Below are 23,598 nucleotides of genomic sequence, written 5' to 3' on the forward strand. Positions count from 1 at the left end.
TAGCCTAGTCCAGGTGGGAATTTGAAATTGAATAATTTTGAAAATATTTCCCCTTACTTCACTGTAGGATGACATTAACTTGTAGACTCTTCAAATAAAATGAAGAACAGTGGGGTTTGGTTGTGGGATTCCGTTTTCCATAATGATTAAAATCAACTTAATATGTAAAAGGTTTTTTTTTTTTTTTTTTTTTTAATTCAACTATACCAGCCATTTCAAAATGGCAATGTGAATATTTGTTCTGCCCTTATGGTCAGTAGGAGCAATAACATTGGTCACTCTCTGTCACATGATCATGAATTGATCTTTTTATTTTTATGAAAGTAGTTTTGCCAGTTTGTACTAGAGAGAGTGAGTGGTTGGGATGCTTACTGTACTTTTTATTTCTTGTATATTGTAAAGAATTTCTTATGACTAAATAATAAAAATCATAAACAATACATAATAATTATATGTGAATAAAAATAATTTCCTCATTGTGAATAAAAATATTCAAACAGGTAAACAATATTTTTCCTCTACCTTCACTTTTATTTTTCCTCCTGACTGCAACATACAAGAATGAAAACTAGACTGTAGGAGCCTCGTCTGTCTCTCACGGATTTGTTTTATTTTGTTTAAATTTAAATATGGTTTCCTCCCTTAACAAGGACTGTAATACTTCCCTAGGCACCTATCTGACATTAACATGAAGAGGACTTTGTTCTCTTGTGTTTGATGCTTATTTGAACGGTAATTTTAGACGTTCTGGGAAGTACCCTGCCCCCACACAGACCATCTGTTTGTACTGTACACACAGCAGGTGGGCCATTTCTATTGTGTTCGATTTGATAAAAAAATGAAAGAGGAAACAGAGATGGGTTGTGCGATGCCAGATGGAGTTTGAATAAAATGTGAACAATAAAATACCACTTCTAAGACATTTATAATTAATTTATTTTTTACTTATATTTATTTGAGAGTTTAAGCTTCAGTGCAAGATCTAAACGTGTGTAAAATATAAGTAATTTATCTTGTAAATTTAAAACCAACATTCCCCCTTGATTTTATGTCATTGGTGCCAGCAGGGTTAAAGTTGAGTTGAAACTGAAATATACATTTATGACTCAATTATGTAATGCAATTGTTCTTATTTTATTGATAGATGTGACATGGCTTGACCAGAGTTGTTAAAAAGAGTTTGTTTCAGCGGATGTGGGGTGTAAACAAGTGAAAGTGGAGATGCAAACAGTCTCAACCCACAGACATGGGTTTTCCATTCTCACGAAGAAAAGCAATACTTATTGACATTCACTAAGAATAAGGTATCATATCATTTAGACGTCTTTGTTATTTTCTATACATATAGACCTCAGAAAGTACCTAAGCTTTATTATTTAAAAAAATATAGACCTAAGAATGAGTATACAGGCAGAAGACAAAAATCTGAATATACAGAGAGGTAGTGAGAAAGACTTTCAGCTATTATCTAACATCACTGTTGATGTGTCAGACTACATTCAAATTTTAGTATTACATGAGGGAAACTTGTTATTCCGGATTATGGAGTGTGTGGTCTCTCCATAATCAGACTGTCATGGCCAAAGAGGAACTGAGTTTTATGATGCTTTATCAAAGTGTGTGTCAGCACAAAAGATTTATATGCAGTAAAAACTCAGCTTCATGGAAAAAATGCTGCATCAGAATTACACACTGCACTGTTTACTGTAAACAGTTAAGAATTTATAGTCATGTGGACAAAATAGTTTATCTGTTTATATCAGCATCTGCTGATTACAAAACATTTGCTGTAGATTTTTATTTTCAAAAGAGACCATGCAGCAGGAATAGGCCTTCTAACTTGTACCAAGTTTCTTCCAACACACAGACCTGCATGCAAATAAAGTTCATAGTAGATGTTATGCAAAGCTTTGAAAATGCAAATCGTCTCATGTCGTTTATGAAAAGTACCATTTGGAAAGTTGGACAGTTTTCATTGCATCTATGTAATGCGTTGCATTTGTGCAATTCTGCGCAGAACCTGTGTTTTGTATTGTTTTGGAAAGCACATGAGGTTATTCATGCACTGTGACACACTTTCCAGCTCCGTTTATGAGCAAATGCAAGATGCGTTGTGGTCTATGAAGGCTACTGGCTGAAGTCTGTTGATTTGCGTGTGGTAGGTGTGTTGCGAGCGCTTACGTGTGTGTGGGTGGGTTGGTGGTTTAGGTGAAGGGCATCTTGTCCCTTAACTTCGCACCTTCATCATCTGAGACCAAATCAAGTTTTGTAGGTCATGATGCTCAGGGTTCATGCAGAATTAACTAAAAATAGCCTGCAAGCCTGCATTAAAGTGCCAAATACCAGTTACACACCCCTTAATTTATTTTCACAGTTTGTTATGTGCCGTTATTTTGTTAAACTACTGTACTTTAAAATACTTTTCCCCCCACATAAATCTACAGCCCACTCACTAATTGCAAAGCAAAAAAAAAAAAAAAAAAAATTATAAAAAGGAAACACTGCAAAAATGACATTGCACAAGTCTTCATACCCTTTGCTTGAAATTTAGATCAGGAGCATTCCAGTTTCACTGGATCGTCTTTGAGATGTTTCTATACTCCGACTGGAGTTAACGTGTGGCAAATTCAGATGATTGGACATGATTTGGAAAGGCACACCCACACCTGTCTATATAAAGTTTAACAGCTGAAATGGATGTCATGGGGTTAAATGAATGGCCTGCAGAGCTGAGAGACTGGGTTGTGCTGAGACAGATCTGGAGAAGTCTACAATTAAATTCTGCTGTGTTGAAGGTTCACAGGAGCATTTGGCCTCCATAATCCATAATGGATGATGTCTGAAACAATATGGACTATTCCTAGATCTAGCCTCCTGGCCAAACAATGGTCACTTTGGTTGAGCTCCGTGATCTTAAACTGAGATGGGAGAAAATTACAGAAGGACAAACATGACTGTGACACTCCACCAAATCTGGGCTTGATGGCAACATGACCAAACTCAAGCCTCTCCTCAGTAAAGATACATGAGACCCTGAATGGAATTGACAAAAATACACCTAAATAACTCTCAGACTACAAAAAAAAAAAAAAAAAAAAAAAGATTCTCTGGTCTGATGAACCTCAACTCATTATTTATGTCTGAGGGAAACCAAGCACCACTTATCACTTGCATAATACTTTCCTAACTGTGAAGCATGGAGGCGACAGCATCATGCAGTGAGGTGTTTTTCAGAGGTAGGGACTGGGGAAGTGATCAGAGAAGGCAGAACGCTGACTGTAGCTTAATTAAAACCTGGTTCAGAGCACTCAGAACCTCAGACTGGGCTGAATGTTCACCTTCCAACATGACAATCACCCTATGCACACAGCCAAGTGACCCAGAGTGTCCTCGAGTGACCCAGCCAGAGCTGGGACTTGGAACCCATCAGACATCTTTAGAGAAACCTATAAATGTCTGTCCACCGATGGTCCCCAGCCAACCTGACCAAGCGTGAGATGATCTAAAGAGAAGAATGACAAAAAAAATGACAGATGTGCAAAGCTTGTTGCATCTTGAACTTATAACGCAACGTAACAATATGTGAAAGAAAAAAAAATAAGCGGTATGAAGACTTTGTGTAGGCACTGTAACTTACATTAACTTTAAACAAGAGATGCAACAAATTTAATATTTATAAATAAAAGTTCTACAAAAGCTTAAGGAAATGTATATCTATATTTTTCATCTCTCTTTCTCTCTTTCTCTCTCTCTCTCTCTCTCTCTCTCTCTCACACACACACACACACACACACACACACATACATTTAACTAAATGATCTAGTTATCTTATATATCTCAAAGTGATTAAGGAGAAACAATCGTCACTATACATTTTCAAAATGTCATGATTATAGCAAAGAGGAGTAAAGATGCATAAAATATTGGCGTGAATCACTTAACACTCGTATTTGAAAAAAAGTCTGAAAGTGTGAAGTGTGTTTGTGGCTAAACTTGCGATTCACAATATAGAAAATATTTGCATGTTCACTTTATGCGTTGTAGTTCACAGATGTTTTGCATATAAACCCTTTTCCCTTGGAAAATAAATTCGTTAGGCAATTTTTCATCCCATATCCAGCACACTGTCATTTATATCTAAAATTATTTCTTGTGTTATAACGTTTGTGGTGGCTGGTATTCACAAGTAGTAGCGCGCGCACACACACACACACCCACACACACACAAACAAACAAACACACACACTTATTTTTTTTTTATTGTACAAAATTGGGCACACAACATTATTATATAGGCTGTTCTGTTCTGTTTGATATTATACCCTTCGTTTTCTTAAAAAAAGAGATATTACCTTGATTTTTTTTATTTCTTTTACACACTAATGTTTCATCTTAGCTAATGTTTACATGCACACTAAGAAACCCTAGCTGGAATGCTGTTTTCTAACTTTAGTTTCTTCAAACACGTGCTCAAGCTTGTTCGCTTTAATCGCGTAATAAAGACGGCGTTCGCGTGGATAAGGTGTGGCAACGCTATTTTCCTCAGAAACCTTGGAATAAAACGCAGGACTACGAAAAACAAACAATCTCAGCAAACGTAAATGATGATTGTGTATAAGCAAACATTTTCTGCGCTTGCATTAAACGTAGGCTATTAAATGAAAAAAGTAGATGCATGGTGTCCTACCTATTTAATTACTGCCAACCCACACCACCGGAGCTGCAAAAGCAATGACGCCGCCTTTTTAGATTTCGTCTCTATGTGAAGAGACCTCTGAATATTATTCTCAGAAATGTCTCGGTTTATGCTTTAAGATTATTCTGGCTTTTAACGAATATGGTGTTTCGTGCATTTTTCTGTTTATGTCTGTGGCTTTTGGGAGGTAAGTAATGTTTTTATTTCTTCAGTTATTACTATAGACTATATACAATCAAACTCCTTGTTCTAACAGTTTGATGCTTGTTAAACGAAAACGTCATCTTCGTTGAATATTCGCCTTTAGGGATTAATAACTTAGATCGAGGAATGTTAAAATAATACATTGAATGTGCAGTTTACAGCACTTTAAAAGATGTAGCCTACAGTTTGCCAAAATATATTAAACTTATTCTACAGCCTACATGCCATTTAATCCATTTAGTTTTTAGCCCAAAATTGTCATTTGCTTTCCACCATGTTTCCAAACTTATAGTTGAACGTGAAATAGCCGGCAAAAAGGTATTTTGCTGTTTCCTCTTTTTTAAACGTTCCCAAAAATGGGAAATAGAGTATAGCACCAAAGAGAATAAACAACTGGTGAAAAGCATAATTTCTTCACCTGTATGTCTTTCATGTTCTTTATCTGCGGAACACAAAGAAGATATTCTGAAGAACAGTGAGGTCCAAACAACAATTGACTTTCACTGTATTGACAAAGAAAACACAGAATATCTTCTCTTGTGCTCCACAGATGGAAATCAGTCACAGGTTTGGAATGACATGAGGGTGAGTAAATGATGGAAGAAACTACATTTTAGGAGAACTGTCCCTATCCCAGCATTTCATTATGATGCTGTTTATTGTATAAACCAGTTGTGTAAAAATGAAGTGTGATTCTTTTGTTCTATTTTTTCATACTTGTAAATACTTATATTAAAGAAATTGTAATGGAGATTTATTTTTGTTTTCAAAATTAACTCTGAAAGATATCTGAGGTGATAATCTGTGACTGTTTTGTCGACTCTTTTCTTCAGGTGTGTCTGATGTTTATTCAGATGAAAGAGGGATATCAGTGATGGAGGGAGATTCTGTCACTTTAAACACTGATGTTACTGAACTAAAGAAAGATGACCAGATTCTGTGGACATTTAGATTTAATAGTTCAGAGACTCGTATCGCTGAAATCTATAAACAGATCATCTCTATATATGATAATAAAGATAATACTGAGAGATTCAGAGACAGACTAAAGATAGATGAGCAGACAGGATCTCTGACCATCACTAACATCAACAAATTACACTCTGGACTTTATAAACTACAGATCATCAATGGAGATGTCAAACACAAGAGCTTCAGTGTCGCTGTCTATGGTGAGTAAACTGAAGAAATCATATTGAAAGAGTTTTTCATTTTAAATCAAATGCAAAACTAAAAATCTGGAATAAACTTCTTATTGGTGTCGATGATGATGGGCAATCTTTAAAGACAGTATTATCAATAATTAACCATTCCTGTTTTTCTTTCATGTGTTTTTATTTAGGCATTCTGCCTGTTCCTGTCATTATCAGAGACTCTTCACAACATTTTTCACCTGAATCATCAAGTCAGAATTGTTCACTGTTGTGTTCAGTGGTGAATGTGGGTGCTGTGACTCTCTCCTGGTACAAAGGAAACAGTTTATTGTCCAGCATCAGTGTGTCTGATCTCAGCATCAGTCTCTCTCTACCTCTGGAGGTGGAATATCAGGAGAACAACATCTACAGCTGTGTGATCAACAATCCAATCACAAACCAGACCACACATCTCAACATCACTCAACTCTGTCAGTCAGATTCAGGTTTGTCAGTATTTGTGACTTTTACACTGGATGCATTTACTGTGACCAAGTTGCTTTCACTTTCACCTAATAACTGCCCGTGTTAAAACTCCCTTTAACATGAACTATAATTGGTCTATAATTGGATGTTTGATGCATTTAATAATGTCATGCTGGTTTATCAGTTAAATTTTTATAGAGAATTTACACTGGCTCACCCAAATTAAGCATTTTGACTAATCACACCTTTTTAGGTGTGTGTTTTTGTGTGTGTGTGTGTGTGTGCTTTTAATTGTGGGTTTCCAAGCACATTATATGAAGTTTATATTCCTAGCTATATAAATGATAGAAATTAAACTTCACAGACAGTGTATGAGCATTAGCATCCCAGCTAACACAGAACATTCCTACAACCTTCACTAATGTTCTGTAAAGGTTAAGATAGATGTTATATGAAATGTTCTTTAAATAACATTTTTAGAACATTCATATAACATTAGTATTATCTAATAAGTGTTCTTATGATGTTGACCTTGAGAGAATATTCTTAGAACAACGATCTTTGAATGTCTTCATGATGTCTTTACCGAAGCTTATGGCTGAGTGAACAAATTCTAAGAACAACATTTTCACAACGTTCCTTTTATTCTTGATGAATGTTATCATTAACCTTCCTGGAATATTCAAAAATAAAGTAAGAACAATATGCTGTTATCAAAACCCTTCAACACAAATTTTTAAAATACACATTTCTTAGCTGGGAAATTGCTTTATTCAATTTAGAGGAGTACACTGAGCAAGACGTGGAGTTATGTTTTTATTTTGTTCATCTCTGTCACTCACTAATGCTGTTTGTGTTTTATCCATTACAGAATCCAACCAGACTTCACTTCTTCTAGTTGTGTTTCTCTTGGTCTTGCTGCTGTTAGTGATCTCAGCTGTAGTTGTGATGATGATCTGTCGACGAAGAAAATACACACGAGCAAAACAAGAGGGTAAGTATTACATACAACTAAATATATAGAAGTGTCAAAAAATCTTGGAAACACAATATCGGTTTCTTAAACTTGTTTATTATTTTATAAATAATTATTACAAACAGCTCCGAGTAATGAGGAGGAGGTTGATTATACTGAAGCAACATTCGTTAAACATGGAGATCAGGATACGGTAAGATATGTTTGCTAACCTCTGCTCTAAAACTCTTTGCTTGTAGAAATCTTGCTAAGCTGCTGTAGTTTGAAGTGAAGTGACATTCAGCCAAGTATGGTGACCCATACTCCGAATTTGTGCTCTGCATTTAACCCATCCGAAATGCACACACACAGAGCAGTGAACACACACACACACACACACTGTAAGCACACATCCGGAGCAGTGGGCAGCCATTTATGCTGCGGCGCCCGGGGAGCAGTTGGGGGTTCGATGCCTTGCTCAAGGGCACCTAAGTCGTGGTATTGAAGGTGGAGAGAGAGCTGTTCATGCACTCCCCCCACCCACAATTCCATCCAGCCCGAGACTAGAACTCACAACCCTTCGATTGGGAGTCCAACCCTTTAACCATTAGGCCACGACTTCCCCCAAGTTTGTTTATATACATGATGTATACACTCAGACATCATACACAGTTTATAAAAATCTGGATTTAATGGTTCTTAATGTGCTTTTGCTTGTTTTCCTTTGTGGATCAAGTAATGAATCTATTGGAATCATTGCAATTATACTCTCCATAATTTCTGTATTTTTTGTGTATGTGCTTATATCGTCAAAAAAACTCCTATGAATAGATTCTGAATCCTATGAGACACTTCTTTTACTATTTTAATTGTTTTTGTGGGAATAAAAATAACCCCATCTCACATAGGGTTTTTTTTATTATTATTGATTTTTTATTATTTGTGTATTATTGGTCATTTTCATATTCGGACTGTGCTTTAAGCATGTGGAGTATCATTATTGTGCTCATCTCTCTCTTGATTTCCTCATGTGTGTCTCTAACAGAGGGCTAACGGACACGATCAGACGATGTATTCAGAAGTAGTTTTGAGAAGATGATCGTGTGGACTGTATGCCTCTATTACCGGTGCAGAGCATGTTGAGGTGTATGTCAGTGTAGCAAAGCTCAAGACCACAGTTAAACTGCAAATGCACTGGTTCTAGCTACACATGACTGAATTTCAGCATATATTTTTAAGTTAAAAAAAAAAAGAAAAAAAAAAGACCACATGTCACATTTCAGGGATTTTCATTTACTCGTACAGAAATACATAAAGGTCAGATGTGTTCAGTACTGTAGGATGCTTGTATAATCGTTGTGCTCATGGCTCCCTCTGCTGACTCTCTGGGAGACATATAGAAGAGTAAAATGGGTTTGACTTTCTGCTGGTACATGACCATCTGTGGGACCGATATTTCTAAAATATCAGTTCAAGAATATAATTTCAGGTTCTCTAAATTATTTGTCATTATGGTGTAATTTGTGTATAAATTTGCACATTAAATATTGTAATTAGCAAGCAATCATTTTCTATGTGCATTCGTAGGGAGTGAGTGCTTCAGCAGCCTACATGTGATGCATTTCCTCATATTATATTTTTATTTTTTGAAGAAAGTTGTTGCAATGTAAATGAAAACACAGAAAATAATGTTCTGCAATAGTTATCAGTATTAACTATGTCTGTGTAATGTGGTTCATTGATGGACACTGAATGAAGCTCTTGACAAAATCTCAGTAACATCTGAATATCACCTGTTTTAGAGTCAATCTAAGCTGACAAACACAGATTTAAAGGGACTGATGAATCCAGTTTTATCTTTATTCAAATTGTTTGAATGTGATTTTAGTCTATTAAAATGCTGCCTGTTACCTTTTTTGCCTCACTTAAATTCTTTTACTTGAAATGTTTGAAGGCTGTTCAAGTGATTTTGTCTATTACTGAATTAAACATTTTCTCTGCATTGATTATTTGTCTCTTTATGCCACAATAAAGCCCTGATTTTATTAATGGAAAACTGATGCGCTTTTTTAATTCTGTGTTTATGAATCTCAGGATCAGATGTTGTTTTCAGTCATAAGATTGGACTCTGTTGTTCGTCTGTCACATTATTGACAGTATGGTTAAAGCTAAAGCCTGTGGTTTCACTGGATGTGAACTGTATTTGTAAGCGATATGGGGAAGAGCATTATGTGTGAAAGCTTAACATCATAACCTTAACCTCATGAATACTGATTGAACAATTTAATCATGAATAAACCTTCTTACAGTTTGACATTACACAACTGAATTGCGATGTCTGTTTTTAAAGACGTGAAAAGTCTTGGTAGAAGATGCTGAACTCTTAATGAGGTCAGTGCGTCAGGGGTCTGATCTCGGTGCGTCTGGTTATTTTTCTGGGTAAATGTACAAAGCAGAATTCAGTGTGAGTGTGGGTGTTAAATATGTGGTTTTGTCACATCCACAAGTGAACGTTATGATGAAAACAGCAGTGTGTGAACAACCAGCGTGAAGCTCAGGTGATCTCAAGTGATTTTATAATTAAAGGGACAGTTCACCCAAAAAGAAAATTACAGTAGGATTTACTCAGCCTCAAGCATCCTAGAAATATATGACTTTCAAACCAATCCAACTGGAATTATATATAAAATGCCATGACCAAAGAGAGAGAAAAAAACATATTTAACAACTAATGAAATGATGACAGATTTAGGGGTGAAGTCAAGTTAACTGCATTTTTTCCCCCAGTGATTTCCCTGAACTCACCCATATATATATATATATATATATATATATATATATATATATATATATATATATATATATATATATATATATATATATATTTTTTTTTTTTTTTTTTTTTTATTAAATTGAACTAAGCTGGATGGTTACATCACCGTTTTCTACAGAACTGCTTTATAGATGAATTGAACTCATTTCATAATTGATCTGAAGTGATCTGTCCCCAATCCATCGTTCAATCAGATCTCAAGCCCAGCAACAAGTGGACAAATATTTTCTGTCATCATTTATTCACCCTCATGTCATTCATGTAACGTTCTTCTTCTGAGAAACACAAAAGCTATGTTTTAAAGAACACTGGGGTCCAAACAACACTGAATTTTACAGCAATGACATTTGTTTAATAGAAGAAAGACAGTCACTGTTTTGGAGCAAAAATAAAACTGTAAATAAATAAATAAATGCAAATGATCATTGTGTAAAAGCAAGTGTTTTCTTCTTCTTCATTGCTTCAATTAAATGTATTTATTGACTAAATAAAAAAGTGGAGGTAAAAAGGTCTGTGTGTGGAAGGCTAGTTAATATTTTTCAGACTGAAACTGCCGACCCACAGTCAGTGAAAGAGCATCAGCAAACGAGACGCTTCCTCTTTGAAGAAGGTTTCTGAAACGTGAAGAGCTTTTTGATTGTTATTGTCAGACATGTGGCGGGTGTTTCATGCATTTTTCTGTTTTTGTTTATTGCTCTTAGATGGTAAGTTATATATTTTTTACAGATATATTTCTTGTAATGCAGGCAGACTATTCCAGTTATTATGTTGTGATAGTGTAAAAGGTTCTTCGTCTTTATGAATTTCTGCATAGGGTTTGAAAACTTTGATCCTGGAATATTAAAGGACCAGTTCACACTGAACTTAATTTAAACCTTAATGTATATATATGGGATATCCGATCAATTTAAAAGTACAATATCTAGCCAAAAATGCAAATTGTTTCCAAACCTGTATGACGTGTAGGCCTATGTGAAAAAATTATAAATTAAAGAAAACATGTTTTGCACTTTAATATCTTTTAACATATTACAAAGGTGATACCCCAGAGCAAGAAAATAATTCTTCTATTTTGGGATAGTAAAAAATAAATAAAACTTAATTCACGTCTTAGTTAAAAAAATAAAAATAATAATAATTCACGTCTTTCATGTTGTGATGAACCTTTTTCTGCAGAACACAGATATTCTGAGAGGGATCCAAACAATATTGACCTAAAAATATTTATTTTTTATAAAATAAAGAAAATAAAAAAAGATTATCGTCTTGTGTGCTCCAAAGAAAAAGGACAGTCATACAAGTTTGGAATAAAATGAGGATGATTAAATGATGACAGAAGCTTCATTTAATGTGAAATTTAATTTTCTTATTATTTTACTGTTAATTGTGTAATTCAGTTATGTAATAAAAAAGCTTAATACTTTTGCTCTACATTTAGATTTTTTTTTGTACATAAGTTATACAAATGTTAAAATATATTATATATTTTTTATATTGTTTTGTTTTTAGATTAACTCTGAATGATACCTTTGATGATAATCTGTGCCGACTCTTTTCTTCAGGTGTGTCTGATGTTTATTCAGATGAAAGAGGGATATCAGTGATGGAGGGAGATTCTGTCACTTTAAACACTGATGTTACTGAACTAAAGAAAGATGACCAGATTCTGTGGACATTTAGATTTAATAGTTCAGAGACTCGTATCGCTGAAATCTATAAACAGATCATCTCTATATATGATAATAAAGAGAATAATGAGAGATTCAGAGACAGACTAAAGATAGATGAGCAGACAGGATCTCTGACCATCACTAACATCAACAAATTACACTCTGGACTTTATAAACTACAGATCATCAATGGAGATGTCAAACACAAGAGCTTCAGTGTCGCTGTCTATGGTGAGTAAACTGAAGAAATCATATTATGACTTGACAATCTTTGATTGACAATCTTTAAAGTCATCATTATCAATAATGGACTGTTCTTGTTTTTCTTTCCTGTTTTTTTTATTTTTTATTTAGGCATTCTGCCTGTTCCTGTCATTATCAGAGACTCTTCACAACATTTTTCACCTGAATCATCAAGTCAGAATTGTTCACTGTTGTGTTCAGTTGTGAATGTGAGAGCTGTGACTCTCTCCTGGTACAAAGGAAACAGTTTATTGTCCAGCATCAGTGTGTCTGATCTCAGCATCAGTCTCTCTCTACCTCTGGAGGTGGAATATCAGGAGAACAACATCTACAGCTGTGTGATCAACAATCCCATCACAAACCAGACCACACATCTGGACATCATTCAACTCTGTCAGCCAGATTCAGGTATATGAGTATTATATTCATATAATATTCCCTCAGATTTCAGTTATCAGTTCGGTGCTATAATGTGCAGCAGCAGTTTAATGACTCTTTATGTTTTATCCGTTACAGAATCCAGTCAGTCTTCATTTCTTGTTGTAGTATTTCTGCTGCTGCTGGTCACAGTTGTAGTCGTGTTGGTTTTCTGTCACAGTAGAAATTACACACAAGTTCAACAAGATGGCAAGTATTACGTATAACCAAAATGAAGAAGAAGAAAATTTGTTTATTTATTTATTTAATTGTATAAATTGTTATCAAACAGCTCAGAGTAATGAAGAAGAGTTTGATTATACAGAAGCAACATTTATTCCACACAGAGCTCCGGATGCAGTAAGATTTGTTTGTTATTCTCTGCACTAAATCTCATCGCTTACAGAAAACCTGCTAAGCTAAGTATTGTTTTTTTGTGTGTCTGCTTTTGAAATTTTTTTTATATACATAAATTATCACTCAGACATCATTCACAATTTAAAAGTCTGGATTTAATAGTTAAAAGTGCTTATTCATCATTCATTATTAAAGATGCATGTATTTACATGATCATTAATAAGTTCTCATGTCTAGATTCTAATGGCTGAAACCTATAGGACTCTCTGAATCTGTGCTTTAAGCTTGTGTCGGATCAGCTCTGTTCTTGACTTACTGATGTGCATCTCTTTTCTTACAGGAGGCTAATGGATGGGATCAGATGGTGTATTCAGAAGTTGTGTTAAGATGATTGTGTCAAGATGTAATTTTCTGTATATTGGATGTTAAAATATATTTTTGAGTTTAATGAAACCAGATAATTTAGATGATACCATTTTTAGATGATCATTTTTTTTAGTGTGTATCTATTCTCTGTGCTGATGGCTTCCTCTGCTGACTGTTCGTGTGAATTACAGGAATCAGTGTGTTAATGGGTTAAACTGGTTGGCATGGTCAAGTTACTGTAGCCTCTGCTGGTAGATAACCACAACTACACATGTGTGAGTCAAAAATAATCTTTTTGTCTAATTTCCAATCCTGCTTTAATGGTTTGTGAAGTTTCTGAAAAAAAAATGAATATTATGAAACATTCTCTCTGTACTAATTATGTTTGTTGGTATATGACCATAATACATTTACACAAAGATTTTTGATGAAGTAACTTCCAGAGAACTAGTTTCTACAGCCAGTAAATATTTTTATTTATTTATTTCCATGCATACAGAGTCGTGAAGGCAGACTTGTGTCAAGAATTGGCTTATTGCTAAATTTTTCATAATAAAAAATATATATATAATTTTGCATTAAAAAAAACGGGACATTCAATTTATTTCATTCAATCATTTTATTAATTTTATCTATGAATATTAAGGACCTTTACACATCTTTTTCAATAATGTGCCTCTTCTGTAGCTTTCTTAGCTCTTCTTCCTGTTCCAGTGTAACAAGGAGGCTCAGGCAGTATTAGTATCCATTTGCAGTAGCTTATTGAGGAAAGATCTTAGAGACCGAAACGTTAAACCAGGCAGACAGTCAGTACTGTAATGGCAGTCTGATCTTTCAACATACACGAGGGGAATCCACAAAGCAGAGTTGAGTAGGCGAATAAGTCAAACACAAGCATCAGTCCAATCAGGCTATAAATCCAATGTAGCAATCCAAGAATCAAGAACGTGAAGACAGGCATAATCATACACAAACAGACAGGCAGGCAGAATAACAAGGACAAACTCTTGGTAAGGAAGGTTATCTGGCAATAGTTTCACAATGAGTAAACACGCTATTAACTCGTGTTAAATAGTGTCAAACAGGAAATGACTGTAGAAGCAGAGGGCTCCCGTAGGTCACTTATACATTCAGTACAAGAGATATCAGTCCACATTTATGAATAATATTCTTTTCTTCATTTTTCTTGTTGAAAACTTCCTGTCAGCTTATATTTAGACAAAAGGTGTTTCTTCATAAAACCAAAATTGTAGTGTTATATGCTATTTCATGTTTTTCTCATGTCTTCAACAGAAATCTTATCAGAGCAAAACTGTGTGGGCTGTGATATATTTACACAGGAAAGTGAAACTGATGCTGATAAAGATCATTTATAATTCAATACACACATTGTCTGATTAAATGATTAATTCACGAATCACCAAAAATATAAAATAAAAACAATATACTACAGTTTTATAAACAGTATGCATATAAAATTGGAACTATATTTAATACAATAAAATATACATTTCTACTAAAACAATGTCACAATGGTTTTTCATGTGGGTTTGTTATAATATTTTAATTTGTTATGATTCTCTAAGGTATAAGATTAATCACACTATTTTGATGTATTGTGTAAAATATCTTATTTCAAAAGTCATTCATTGTAATATTGTGAGTGTGAAGCAGCACAAGTTGGCATTTCCGAGTCATGTCTCGTGTTATTGCGGTCAGTAAATGTGTGTGAGCTGAATGCATGTGGTCTGAAATGCTGAGAAGATGTTCAGATAATGCACACAGTTTTAGACGGTGTGTGTTCTTGAGAATGTGAGGGGCCAGTTTCATCTCACAACTACAAATAAATCTTCTGAAAACCTGTTAGACTCAAACCTGTGATATATATATATATATATATATATATATATATATATATATATATATATATATATATATATATATATATCTGAAGTGAGAGTTTCCAGAACCAGCATGATGTTCTCTCATCTCTGCACTCTCCACTGTTTATCTCATGCTGTTAGTAACTTTTCAGCACATAAAGAGTGTATCAAGTATCAATCTCATTGTATTATACATGCCTAAGTACATTAAATATATTAAATTTGTCACGCTGCCAGTCTTTGTTTTCCTGGGTGTTCCCTAATGAGCTCACTTCCCCTTAGGCACTTCACCATAGGCACTTTAATTCCGCTAGTCTGGTTGTGTCTTCACAGTAATTGCACTCCAATTAGAATCGCACAGGTGTTGACATTACTCTGTCATTAGTTTCCCTATATAGAGCTGTCTTTCTCTGTTGTCTTCATGGAGTCCTTACCCTATGTGTCTCATGCTCTCGTTCCCCCGAGACTTCCTCTACCTTCTCATTCTTCCGAGTTCCCCGTTTCATCCGGTTCCCTCTTTTGGTTATGTTTGTCTCTCATGACTGTTTATTTTTGTAGTTACCCCTCTGTTTAAATAAAAACCCTTACCTGCATTTGGATCTACCCTCTCTTTGTGTTTTCCCAAACCCAACCGTGACAGAAGGACTCCATCATGCCTAGATCCAGCGGTGTGAGATTTCGAATCGGTTCCCCAGCCACCATGGAGGAACGGAGGGGGAGAGTCCGGAACTTAACCACCCTTCATCAAGAGGGAAGGGAGGTGGGTGGCCTGGCGCAATTGTTTTGGACTTTGGCAGTCGGGTTAGGTTACAATGATGCAGCACTAAAGGATTGGTTTAATAATTGCCTGGATGATCCTTTACCTCAATGGGAGATGAAGGGGTTAGAGATCCTGGACTTTTGGGGGTTTACCAATTACCTGCACCATCGTGCTCAGTGGAATGCAACAACCACACCAGAGTTTCCAGACAAGGCTGCCAGCTCAGCCCCACAACCCAAGATGGCCACCAGCCCAGCCCCACAGCCCAAGATGGCCGCCAGCCTAGCGCCACAGCTCAAGATGGCCGCCAGCCCAGCACCACAGCACAAGATGGCCGACTCAACGCCACCGACTCTCCATCGTAGAGGGCGGAGGAGGAGACAGGCAGCTACTGTTCCTCAGGACCCGGAGAACGTTCCCGAGCGGGCGGCTGCCGTCCATGAGGCCATTCCCGATGCGGTGCCCGCTGCTGTTCCGGAGGCGGTGCCCGATGCAGTTCCCGAGGCGGTGCCCGATGCTGTTTCCGAGGCCGAGGCTGTTCCCGAGAAGGTGCTCGATGCTGTTCGAGAGGCCGAGGCAATGCCCGATGCTGTTCCCGATGCGGTTCCCGTTGCTGTTCTGGAGGCCGAGGCGGTGCCCGCTGCTGTTCCGGAGGCCGAGGCTGTTCCCGAAGCGGTGCCTGATGCAGTTCCCGAGGCGGTGCCCGATGCAGTTCCCGAGGCGGTGCTCGATGTTGTTCCCGAGGCGGTGCCCGATGCAGTTCCCGAGGCGGTGCCCGATGCAGTTCCCGAGGCGGTGCCCGATGCAGTTCCCGAGGCGGTGCCCGATGCAGTTCCCGAGGCGGTGCCCGATGCAGTTCCCGAGGCGGTGCCCGATGTTGTTCCCGAGGCGGCGCTCGATGTTGTTCCCGAGGCGGTGCTCGATGTTGTTCCCGAGGCGGTGCCCGATGCAGTGCCCGAGGCGGTGCCCGAGGCTGTTCCCGAGGCGGTGCCCGATGCTGTTCCCGAGGCGGTGCCCGATGCAGTTCCCGATGCTGTTCCCGAGGCGGAGCCCGATGCTGTTCCCGAGGCGGAGCCCGATGCAGTTCCCGAGGCGGTGCCCGATGCTGTTCCCGAGGCGGTGCCCGATGCTGTTCCCGAGGCGGTGCTCGATGTTGTTCCCGAGGCGGCGCTCGATGTTGTTCCCGAGGCGGTGCTCGATGTTGTTCCCGAGGCGATGCCCGAGGCGGTGCCCGAGGCGGTGCCCGAGGCGGTGCCCGATGCAGTTCCCGAGGCGGTGCTCGATGCAGTTCCCGAGGCGGTGCCCGATGCAGTTCCCGAGGCTGTTCCCGAGGCGGAGCCCGATGCTGTTCCCGAGGCGGAGCCCGATGCTGGTCCCGAGGCGGAGCCCGATGCAGTTCCCGAGGCGGTGCCCGATGCTGTTCCCGAGGCGGTGCCCGATGCTGTTCCCGAGGCGGTGCCCGATGCAGTTCCCGAGGCGGTGCCCGATGCAGTTCCCGAGGCGGTGCTCGATGCAGTTCCCGAGGCGGTGCTCGATGCAGTTCCCGAGGCGGTGCCCGATGCAGTTCCCGAGGCTGTTCCCGAGGCGGAGCCCGATGCTGTTCCCGAGGCGGAGCCCGATGCTGGTCCCGAGGCGGAGCCCGATGCTGGTCCCGAGGCGGTGCCCGATGCTGTTCCCGAGGCGGTGCCCGATGCTGTTCCCGAGGCGGTGCCCGATGCAGTTCCCGAGGCGGTGCCCGATGCAGTTCCCGAGGCGGTGCTCGATGTTGTTCCCGAGGCGGTGCCCGATGCAGTTCCCGAGGCGGTGCCCGATGCAGTTCCCGAGGCGGTGCTCGATGTTGTTCCCGAGGCGGTGCCCGATGCAGTTCCCGAGGCGGTGCCCGATGCTGTTCCCGAGGCGGTGCCCGATGCTGTTCCCGAGGCGGTGCCCGATGCTGTTCCCGAGGCGGTGCCCGATGCTGTTCCCGAGGCGGTGCCCGATGCTGTTCCCGAGGCGGTGCTCGATGTTGTTCCCGAGGCGGTGCCCGAGGCTGTTCCCGAGGCGGTGCCCGAGGCTGTTCCCGAGGCGGTGCTCGATGCAGTTCCCGAGGCGGTGCTCGATACAGTTCCCGAGGCGGTGCCCGAGGCTGTTCCAGAGGCGGTGCCCGATACAGTTCCCGAGGCGGTGACCACAAGGCCGTGGTGGTCTTCTACTCCGCCCTGGGGGACTCTGGCTCGACCACAAAGATGTGGTGGTCATCTGCTCCGTCCTGGTGGACGCCTCAACATGCCCTTCATGGACTTATGTTTTGTGTTTTTTGAGTTCTGTTTCTGTCTGTTCCTTTTAGTTTAGTCTGGCCCTCCTTCCCTCCCCCTGAGCCTCCACCTGTCCGCCTCCCTCCTGGACTCCTTGTTTTGTGTTGCACCTTTCCATTCCTCCTGGTTGCTCCTGTCCCTGTTTTCTGTCCCTCCGTCCCTCCCCCTGGTCCGCCGCCGTTCCACCTCCCTCCTGCCTCTTTTTCTGTTGGGGTTTTCCTGGGTTTAGGTGGAGCATCTGGTAGCTGCTCCGTAGGGAGGGGGTAATGTCACGCTGCCAGTCTTTGTTTTCCTGGGTGTTCCCTAATGAGCTCACTTCCCCTTAGGCACTTCACCATAGGCACTTTAATTCCGCTAGTCTGGTTGTGTCTTCACAGTAATTGCACTCCAATTAGAATCGCACAGGTGTTGACATTACTCTGTCATTAGTTTCCCTATATAGAGCTGTCTTTCTCTGTTGTCTTCATGGAGTCCTTACCCTATGTGTCTCATGCTCTCGTTCCCCCGAGACTTCCTCTACCTTCTCATTCTTCCGAGTTCCCCGTTTCATCCGGTTCCCTCTTTTGGTTATGTTTGTCTCTCATGACTGTTTATTTTTGTAGTTACCCCTCTGTTTAAATAAAAACCCTTACCTGCATTTGGATCTACCCTCTCTTTGTGTTTTCCCAAACCCAACCGTGACAAAATTCATAAAAAATAGTCTACATAATAAAACTGACCGGAGATCAGTTGCTTGTTTATGGTACTAAACATACGTACTAAAACAGAGTCATTGATTCATTGATCAGTGTTTGATTCATATGTGGATATTTTACAATTTAAATACTGTGATTTCTCATTTAGAACATTATTTCATTTCAATAAATGATTGTCAAAACATTTGAAAGAGATTTGTGATTGCACGTTCATGAGATGTTTTGGAGTCAGATCTTGTGTTATTGAGGTCAGTAAATGTGTGTCTGAGCTGTGAGGATGTGGTTTAAAGTGCTGCAATGATCTTCAGCTGAAGCACACAGTGTTAGATGATGTTTCTGTGTGTTCATGTTCATGAAAGTGTGAGATCTTCTGCAGTTTTTCTTACAACCACAAAGTAACTTTCTGAAAACCTGTTAGACTGAAAAATACCTTTGATAAATATCTGAAATGAGAGTTTTCAGATCCAGAATGATGTTTTCTTTCCTCTGCGCTCTGATCCTGATTGTCCTGTGTGGTGAGTTACTCTTTTAATCAGGAAATGGGGTTTATAATTGTTTTTTATTTAATTTAAATGTAGTTGTCTAATAATTACAGTATGTTGCATTTATATGATTTTCAGGTGTGTTTGGTGATAGAGATGAAGTGAAGTCAGTGTCAGTGACTGAAGGAGATTCTGTCTCCCTAAACTCTGATGTTAATGAAGTACAGAGAGATGATCACATACTGTGGACGTTTGGACCTAAAGAGACAAGAATAGCTGAAATCCACAGACAGAACATTTATATAGATGCCACTAATACAATATTTGAGAACAGAGTCCAGATGGACAATCAAACTGGATCTCTGATCATCAGAAACATCAGATCTGAACACTCTGGACTTTATAAACTACAGATCATCAACAAAGAAAGAGGAACTTCAAACAAGAGATTCAATGTTTCTGTCTATGGTGAGAAAATGTATTAAGATATTTTATATATTTACTAAAGATCTTATGTTACAAAATATGCATTAAAAGCTGTTCTTTTATTATTATAAGTATGCTTATGTATATTTAGTATGCTGATCATTTTTATGATCACCATCTTCATTTATACCATGTTTGTTTGCTTATTGATTACTGCATTATGTTTCTACTGTAGATGGATGTATAATATCAGATGTTTATTTCCTGTAGTTTAATTATTTAATTATGAACATGTTAAACCTCAAATGTTGTTAGACTTACTTCACTCCTCTCCTGACTCTAATGTATGAGATCTCATCTGTTTTCTCGTTCTAATCGCTTCAACAATTAATATTTCAGAGAACACAGAAGAAGATATTTTGAATACTGTTGATAACCAAACAGTTGCTGGTCCTCACTGACTTAACTTTATGAAAAAAAAAAAAAACACACAATGAAAGTCAATAAGAACCAGCAACTGTTTGGTTACCAACATTATTAAAGATATCTTCTTTGTGTTCAACAGAAGAAAGAACTCAGACTGGTTTGAAACAACTTGAAAGTGATGACAGTATTTTCATTTTTGGGTGAAGTATCCCTTGAAGGGAATTACAGCTTTTGTGCTATTGTATATGCATAATATTATATTCACTATTAACTAAAAGTTTTCACATTTAATGCTTAATTTACGATAGTTATTGTAATAGAATAAGGTCATGCAGAATAAGACATTAATATGTGCTTTATAAGTAATAAACAGCCAATATCTACAAAGAAGATTAATAATATCTAGACATTTCATGATCAATAATTTGTTGTCCTAAAATGATATTTGTTTCTCTCATGTTCTCCAGCTCTTCTTCCTGTTCCTGTCATCACCAGAGACTGTCCTCATTATTCATCATCTTCATCATCATCAGTGTCCAGATGTTCACTGCTGTGTTCAGTTGTAAATGTGAGTGCTGTGACTCTCTCCTGGTACAAAGGAAACAGTTTATTGTCCAGCATCAGTGTCTCTGATCTCAGCATCAGTCTCTTTCTTCCTCTGGAGCTTGAGTGTCTGGATGATTCCTACAGCTGTGTGATCAACAATCCCATCAGAAACCGGACCACACATCTCAACATCACTCAACTCTGTCACACGTGTCCAGGTACGTCAGTGGTAGTTAGTGCTCTTTACAGACCTGAAAGGGTTAAAATGCACAATAATGTCTCCATGTTCTTCTGTTTCTTTCCTCAGACTCTGTTCATTGTTGTGGTTCTACTGAAGCTGTGATCCGATTGGTCATCTCTGCTCTGGTGGGCGTGGCTGCAATTGCTGCTGTAGTTTATGACTTCAGATCTGGAAGAGCTCAGTAAAACAGAACAGAAATCTAACAGCATGTATTCAAAACAAAACGTGTTACTTTTGATGACGAGGTGCACAAAACCTTTCAGAATCAGTTGATTTGGGTTAATTTGTGTTCGTGTTTGGTTTTGAATCTCTGTTGTGAATGTGATCAGCAACCGAGTGGGTTACAACAATGTTTATTTTTCTTCATTTGCAATATTTAAAAAAAATACAATGTTATCTAAAAGTCAGTACAGAAAGAAGCAGAACAACAACAACAAACAGTATCTGAAAAATAATTTTGTCTTATATAAATAGACATAAGAGATATATTAACTATGTCAGACTTTGTATTTCCGCTCAATTTCAGTTCGCTTCTGTACTCAGTCTAAGATGGCAAACCATTTCACAGTTTTTCTCTGGCTCCAAAAACAGCCGGCCAATCAACGAACAGAGGGCAGAGCGAGATCTGTGACGTAGATGCTACTCCAAATTTAAGATTGTAGTTTAGAGTAGAGCAATCGAAAACCAGAGCAGACATGGAGACACGGGATGCTATTCGCTCAGTTGTCGGGAATATTCCCAGGATTTGCCAACTGAAGGCCGAACAAAAAGAGTTTTTGTTTCACATTTTGTATCAACTGTTATCGATCATCAGCGAGAAACTGGGGAGGCCAAAGTCCAGCAAGGAGATGATTGTGATTGTTTCCCCATTGGTTGCTCTCATGGAGGATCAGGTTAAGGAGGCAGCAAATCTCACTAGATGTTTTTTTTATTTTTTTATTTCTTAATACACGTCATAACCAAATATCATGTGATTGGCCTATGGGTACACCAAGGATTTTAAACTTCAGACAAGTCCCCCCCCCCCCCCCCCCCAACGAAAAAGTAAATGGTAATTGTCAATTACTGTCAATTATGCCCTTCTAGACTCTGTCAACGAAGCAAAGCGATGTAGCAGAGTTTGGTATTACCAGGCTAATAATAACTGATCGCTGTGATGTCTCATGCACCTCAGCTAGTTCCTTTTCCTGTAGATGACAGCAGCTGAGCAGTGAAGGGAGAAACAAAGCAATTGAACTGTTACAATCCCCGGCATTGTTATTTTTGTGTCTTGTTGTATGAGTGTTTGTGTGCAGGTATTGGGTGTTAATCAAGGAATGTGATTGGTGGATCCTGAAACGGATGACTATTAAAGGGTGTCTACCAACACTCGGGAGCTCACTCCGCCATTTGCTACTGTGGCGTGAGGAGCTCCCCAGATCACCAAACAGATCACCAAATCACCAACAGCTTTGGGATTTCTGTTTGTTGTTCTTATTATGTAATCTATTCTGTTTATCCTAAGACCACTCTGGGAGCGTAGGAGGGGTCTGCCATTTATTTTGCTCGAATTATGTGATGTGTTTTTGTTTAGGGAGCTAGGGCAGTTCATTTGTACTTTTTTTTCTTCATTACAATCTGGTCAATGATATCTTACTTTTATTTATTAGTAGTTTTGTTTATTATTTTGGCCTTGGGCCTCTCCGAAGCTAATGCTCCATATATTCATCTAACTTCTCTTTAATAAACTACTGTAAAAGTGATATCTGCTATCTATCTATCTATCTATCTATCTATCTATCTATCTATCTATCTATCTATCTATCTATCTATCTATCTATCCATCCATCCATCCATCCATCCATCTACTGTATATTGCACTTAAGGGCCCTTTCACATCAAAAGTGAAATGCCTGAGTCTCAGGCTGAAGGAAGCGTCTCTCAATGTCTCTCAACACAGAGACAGGACAGCTGCCAGTGAACAAAGGACAAAACTAAGTGACTTGCATTACTTATTTAATTACTTTGTTACTTAGATGAACACAGAACTCAGATACCAATAAAAAAAAATAAAAAAAACTGAAGTGTATCATTATCTCTCACTTTCAAAGGAAGCTGCATTTATTGTCAGGTTGTTGTTTTTATCACTTTGACACATTAGCAGCTCAAGTTCAGCGTTTCATTGAGGTTTGACGTTTCGTGCTTTGCTTAGGTCAGTCAGTAATATTTATAATATTATTTGATATTATTATTTTTAAACAGAAATGTGTTGACACATATAATTTGAAGCTGATTGTCAGTGAATCTGCCTACTTATGTACTAAAACTTGAGGTTTGTGTTAAAACAGTGTCATTGACACACAATGGTGTTTAAAATCAATAAGCGTTTGATTCATATGTGGATATTTTACAATGTAATTACGCTTTAAATTCATTCAGTAATTTCTCATTTAGAATATTATTTCAATAAATGATTGTCAAAACATGTGAAAGAGATTTGTGATTG

The 23,598-nt window shown here is 38.5% G+C and overlaps 2 protein-coding genes across 3 annotated transcripts in view; both read left to right on the forward strand.

The window, feature by feature from the left end:
• Nucleotides 1-4,503: 4,503 nt before the first annotated feature.
• LOC127986960 (CD48 antigen-like) lies at nt 4,504-9,647 on the forward strand. Its single transcript, XM_052589236.1, has 6 exons — nt 4,504-4,883; nt 5,734-6,072; nt 6,243-6,539; nt 7,391-7,513; nt 7,621-7,688; nt 8,520-9,647. The coding sequence occupies exons 1-6, from the start codon at nt 4,838-4,840 to the stop codon at nt 8,571-8,573; spliced, it is 927 nt and encodes a 308-aa protein (XP_052445196.1). The 5' UTR covers nt 4,504-4,837; the 3' UTR covers nt 8,574-9,647.
• Nucleotides 9,648-10,859: 1,212 nt separating this feature from the next.
• Nucleotides 10,860-23,598, forward strand: part of LOC127986959 (CD48 antigen-like) — a 176,953-nt gene continuing 164,214 nt past the window's right edge. Inside the window, exons 1-4 of one of the 2 annotated variants that reach the window (XM_052589235.1) lie at nt 10,861-11,011; nt 11,870-12,208; nt 12,332-12,628; nt 12,737-12,939. In XM_052589235.1, the coding sequence (XP_052445195.1) occupies nt 10,960-11,011; nt 11,870-12,208; nt 12,332-12,628; nt 12,737-12,864 (816 nt within the window). In that variant the 5' untranslated portion in view covers nt 10,861-10,959 and the 3' untranslated portion in view covers nt 12,865-12,939. Of the gene's footprint in view, nt 11,012-11,869; nt 12,209-12,331; nt 12,629-12,736; nt 12,940-23,598 lie in introns of those variants that run through there. The other variant, XM_052589233.1, reaches the window with a different exon arrangement.

This window comes from Carassius gibelio, chromosome B22, assembly GCF_023724105.1.
Source record: "Carassius gibelio isolate Cgi1373 ecotype wild population from Czech Republic chromosome B22, carGib1.2-hapl.c, whole genome shotgun sequence".
Lineage (NCBI taxonomy): Eukaryota > Metazoa > Chordata > Actinopteri > Cypriniformes > Cyprinidae > Carassius > Carassius gibelio.

What these genes read in the sequence shown, in the direction of transcription:
- LOC127986960 (XM_052589236.1), top strand. Translation starts at nt 4,838, where the DNA reads ATGGTGTTTCGTGCATTTTTCTGTTTATGTCTGTGGCTTTTGGGAG. An exon ending in ATGTCTGTGGCTTTTGGGAG is followed by an intron (nt 4,884 to 5,733) that starts GTAAGTAATGTT and finishes TCTTTTCTTCAG; the next exon opens with GTGTGTCTGATGTTTATTCA. An exon ending in CTTCAGTGTCGCTGTCTATG is followed by an intron (nt 6,073 to 6,242) that starts GTGAGTAAACTG and finishes GTTTTTATTTAG; the next exon opens with GCATTCTGCCTGTTCCTGTC.